Here is a 4,475-nt window from a genome sequence, read left to right as displayed (position 1 = left end):
TATATATATATATATATATATATATATATATTTTTTTTTTATGTGTTTTAGGTTCCCCTCATATGAGCATCTGAAGGCGTTTTGGAACTTGATCGAGGCAGCAACAGCCAAAATGGTCAGGGTCACCAGAGCAAAGAAAACCGACGTCATGAGTACAACAACTGAAACCCCTTTTACCAGACCAACTGTAAGTTACACACACACACACAATGAGAATGCTGGTTTTGAACTAACATTTAAATAATTTTCTGTCCAGAAACTGCTGCCAATAGATGAGCTTTTTCTTTTCCTCTCCTACCTGTCTACTGGATGTACCCAGAGGGAACTGGGCCATCGATTTAACATCCACAGAGCAACAGTCAGCCGCATTATTGTGACATGGGCCAACTTCCTGTACTGCTTATTGGGCTCAATTTGTGTGTGGATGTCTCCTGCAGCTGTGAGTTCCAGTCTTCCACAGGATTTTGATGGCCGCTACAGTGACACACAAGTTATCCTGGACTGTACAGAACTACGGTGTCAAACACCTTCATCCCTGCTCCTCCAGAGTGAAGTCTTCTCCACCTACAAATCCCACTGTACCTTTAAGGCCATGGTGGGCATGTCTCCTCACGGAGCCCTGACATTTGTGTCAGCACTGTTTGAGGGTTCCATGAGTGACAAGGAAGTGTTCCGTCAATCAGGGATTACATCACTCTTGACACTGGACATGGCCATCATGGTGGACAAGGGATTCTTGGTGGATGATCTCGTACCTGGGACTGTTCATCGTCCTGCCTTCCTCTCCAAGAGGGCCCAAATGTCAGAGGTCGACGTTTTGAAGACCCAGTCCATTGCCCGTTTGAGGGTGCATGTTGAGAGGTTAATAAGAAGAGTTAAAGAAAATAAACTCTTTGATTCCACTATCCCTCTCTCCATTGCAGGAAGCATAAACCAAATTTTTACAGTTGCCTGTCTCCTGTCAAATTACCAAAATGGACCTTTGGTCAGGAAATGGAGATATGAAGTTTGACAGAAAAGCTGATGGCACAGTCTTGAAGAAACAGAAAATGCTGTCATTTACTTACATTGACATTGTCTTACATTTGTAAATAGATATTCATGATGGAAATATTTTGAAACAAATTTGTACATTTGATTTGATCAAACTCCTAATTTAGACATTTCTGCAGGTAAACATAGAAAAAATATCTGTCTACTTTGTGTTTGATTGAATCCATCACATTAGTGTCTGCATAAATTCTTTGAATAAGAATATCTTCCTCAGCTGAGACAACAAAATCACACCAGTTCATCCCAGTTATTAGCATCTGCCCCTGAACCTGCCAATAGTAAACATGAGTTTTTTTTAGTTCCAATTTGCCTGACTTCATTTGGAGATATGGACAGTCAACATAACTTTTCACATTTGGACACTTAATCTCAATCAGCCCGAACTGACATGGCTCAGAAGGATCAAAGATCAATCCGTCTGGAGATGCCCCTAGCCAAGGAGCATCAGGGTGAATCACAAATCCACAGGGATAGTGGTTGACTCTTTTAATTTGACAATATTCCCAGATAGCATCTGCCTCTAATTCAAGCCCTCTCTTCATAGCTGCAGTCTGATAGGTCCCTTGCAGCAGACGATTTGCCAGATCTTCCTCAGATTTATCTCGAACCTGGCAGATCTCCCTGAAGCGGGAGGCAGTCAACCTATGCCTCCTTAGCTGATGCCATTCAGGACATGTACTCTGTGCTCTGGTAGCACATTCAAATTTATTCACCATGTCCCAGGTGACCTCCATACTTTTAAGGTGTAGCTGTTGTGGTTCAGAACAAACAAACATGCTTTTTGATGGCTGTAGGTGGTAGTTCTTAAGAGGCAGAGATGGGCGGGGTGGTGCAGCATGGAAGGACATGTCTCTCTTTGCTGTTGCTGGCTGTTGGTAGGACAGAGGACTTCCAGCCTGAACTTTGCCAAGGGCAGAGTCAACAAGGGGAAATTCATGGCTGATTCCCATGCTGCAGATCATTGGTGCATCAGCTGCTGCAAAATCTTCATACACCTCGGAAACCTGGGAAAGTGAAAACAATTATTTCAATAAAATGTAAAATACATGTATATCAACTAATTTTAAGCCCTCAAAAATTCTACACTTTACAAAGAGACAGCACTTGAAAATAAAATTATTCAATACACCGGTAAGTCTACAACTCTTTGTTAGTACATTGTAGCCTACTGTTAATTTCATTTTTATTTATCAGTAATTTAAATACAACTACTTACTCTAAGGACAGAAAGGTCCGGCAAATCCCCACTAAGGCCTTTGTAGAGTGTGCTCCTGTGTATATAAATAAGAAAAGAACATGAGTCAAAAATAGAATACCCACCTGCATTTCGTTCAGATATGAAACATAAAATAATAGTGTTTTTCAAGCCTGGTCCTCAAGGCACACTGTCCTGCATGTTTGAGATTTGTCCCTGCTTAAACACAGCTCATTTCAGTTGGTAACTGATTAACAACTGTATCAGCTGTGTTAATGCAGGGAAATCTATAAAGCATGCAGAGCAGTGTGCCTTGAGGACCAGGGTTGAGAAACACTGTTGTAATACATCAGAATTTTTATTGATTTTTTTTTACCTTACACCCTCTGTTGTTGCTCCACTCTTCGGTTTAGCAGACAGCACAGTCATCTTGTCCACGGGGCCAGGTTTTATACCCTATTCAGTTATCCATGACACAGTTACAAGTTATACGGCAAGAAAATGTAATAAATTGAGTCTATTATTGAAGAGAAAACTTACTAAAGTTCTGGGCTTGTGCCACTGCTGTTCTCCTTCTGTACAGCTTAGTACAGGGGGGACCACTGACAGTTTCAGCTCAGAATAATGTGCTGACTGGAACAGCAAAGCCACACAGTGGTTGCATAATGCTGCACCAGCAACACACGTACAGCTGTGGTGAATCAGCTCCACAGGACACGAGTCTTTCAGGACCACCTGCATAAGAATGTCATAGTAAGAACTTATTATCTTAGCTTGGTCACTCATCAGCCATTCTTTCATGATGCAATCTTGCTTCCCAAATATTTTTTTATAACTAATGTCATAGAACCATAGTATCATGTTATGTGATTTTATATTTAGTTTGGAGTATGTTCTATGAAGGTCAAGAGTAGTGTAATACAATTATCACAAGATTACATCTTAAATGAATGGATGAGATAAAGATAACTTGATTTCAAAACACTTTTAACCCAGAGGAGACCCGCTAGGTAAAAATACCTGGATAATGTTACAGAGACTGTGAGTGTATTCTTTAGATTTAAGTAAAACTAATATGCATGAATTACCAAATTAACACTGGGTTAAAAGTAACACATAACAACCATAAAAGAAGAACAATGCATGCAGCAAATAACCAAATGGGGACAAGCAAGGCCAAACTCACGTGTTAATATTCATCAAATAGCCAATTCCATTTTATTTTTATTTAAGAATTAATTACCACCTTAGCTAAATCCCCATTAACATTAGGAACGTCGGGTTACTGAACCAACAATCTTAAAACTGTCATCTGAACAATCCTATCTTCACCCTACACTTAAACTGTGAGGTTTTTCATTTTTCTTCATGGACCTGTGACACAGAGCCCTGACAACGACTTCACCTGTGTCCTGATTTTTGCTAGAAACTGAGAAGAGCAGAATGTTAGTAGAATGATCACAAAATATGAGCCTTTTGTTTAAGTGTGGAAAACCTGTTTCTATAACGTGAGTATACACAAAAATGGTCGTGTTGCTAATAGCCTAACGTTAGCTGCAAACAGTTAGCAACATCACAACGATCAAACTAACGTTACTTACCCTCGTAGTTGTGCAGGTAACTTGAGATATACAATTTAAATCCCTTGTTACGTTTGCTTGTCGGAGCAGGGGACCAGGCATCAACAATACGATGAACATCGCTGATATTTATCTTGGGCAGCTCTTGTAAACATCTAGAAAACTTTTCACCGAGACCGGGGATTAGACCGGAAACTGGAATGCCGACATCCGGTCAAAGGGGAAGTGATTCAGGACGCATGTGCACAGAGCCTATTCATCAATTGAACTTTAATTGTAAATATTTGACATTATAAACATGAGACAGAAAAACTTTTTTTTTTCCCCCTCTCTGTACTCTGGTGAAGACAGACGTGTTTTCCCGGCGCTATTTTGTTCTGCACTCGTTCACTCTTTTTCTATCAGTCTTTATATTTTTCTTCTCTCTCTTGAACTCTTCTTTCTATTAGTCTATTTCCCTCCTCTCTCCTCTTCTACAAGTCTCCCACTTCTCTAAAACAGAGACATAATATAATCACAATCCCCTCCAAAAATATTAGAACATATAACATATTAGGGATGTGCGATATGGCATAAAATTAATATCACGATATGTATTGTGAAGGGTGGCGATAACAATATATATCACGATATGTTTTTGGTATAAA

At 39.8% G+C, this 4,475-nt stretch overlaps 2 protein-coding genes across 3 annotated transcripts; one reads left to right on the top strand and one right to left on the bottom strand.

The window, feature by feature from the left end:
• The first annotated feature begins 49 nt into the window (after positions 1-49).
• LOC119429310 lies at positions 50-1,046 on the top strand. Its single transcript, XM_037696969.1, has 2 exons — positions 50-187; positions 257-1,046. The coding sequence occupies exons 1-2, from the start codon at positions 113-115 to the stop codon at positions 1,010-1,012; spliced, it is 831 nt and encodes a 276-aa protein (XP_037552897.1). The 5' UTR covers positions 50-112; the 3' UTR covers positions 1,013-1,046.
• On the bottom strand, positions 1,035-3,973 carry LOC119429309. 2 transcript variants are annotated; one of them, XM_037696968.1, is made up of 6 exons: positions 3,850-3,973; positions 2,789-2,983; positions 2,625-2,704; positions 2,270-2,324; positions 1,795-2,057; positions 1,035-1,368 (listed from the first exon to the last, which is right to left on the bottom strand). In XM_037696968.1, exons 1-6 carry the CDS (start codon positions 3,946-3,948, stop codon positions 1,152-1,154), a joined length of 909 nt encoding a protein of 302 aa, XP_037552896.1. In that variant the 5' UTR covers positions 3,949-3,973; the 3' UTR covers positions 1,035-1,151. The 2 variants fall into 2 exon arrangements, with proteins under 2 accessions (XP_037552896.1, XP_037552895.1); XM_037696967.1 differs by having other exon boundaries at positions 1,035-2,057.
• Between the last annotated feature and the right edge of the window lie 502 nt (positions 3,974-4,475).

The sequence above is a fragment of the Nematolebias whitei genome, unplaced genomic scaffold (genome assembly GCF_014905685.2).
Source record: "Nematolebias whitei isolate Nwh7 unplaced genomic scaffold, NemWhi1 Nwh_scaf_422, whole genome shotgun sequence".
Lineage (NCBI taxonomy): Eukaryota > Metazoa > Chordata > Actinopteri > Cyprinodontiformes > Rivulidae > Nematolebias > Nematolebias whitei.
This window is presented reverse-complemented; position numbering and strand designations above follow the sequence as displayed.

Excerpts from the sequence above, each read along its gene's own strand:
- LOC119429310 (XM_037696969.1), top strand. The coding sequence starts at position 113 with ATGGTCAGGGTCACCAGAGCAAAGAAAACCGACGTCATGAGTACAACA. Across the intron at positions 188-256 it reads CCCCTTTTACCAGACCAACT|AAACTGCTGCCAATAGATGA; the intron begins GTAAGTTACACA and ends TTTTCTGTCCAG.
- LOC119429309 (XM_037696967.1), bottom strand. The coding sequence starts at position 3,948 with ATGTTCATCGTATTGTTGATGCCTGGTCCCCTGCTCCGACAAGCAAAC. Across the intron at positions 2,984-3,849 it reads TTACCTGCACAACTACGAGG|GTGGTCCTGAAAGACTCGTG; the intron begins GTAAGTAACGTT and ends ATTCTTATGCAG. Across the intron at positions 2,058-2,269 it reads CGGACCTTTCTGTCCTTAGA|GTTTCCGAGGTGTATGAAGA; the intron begins GTAAGTAGTTGT and ends TCACTTTCCCAG.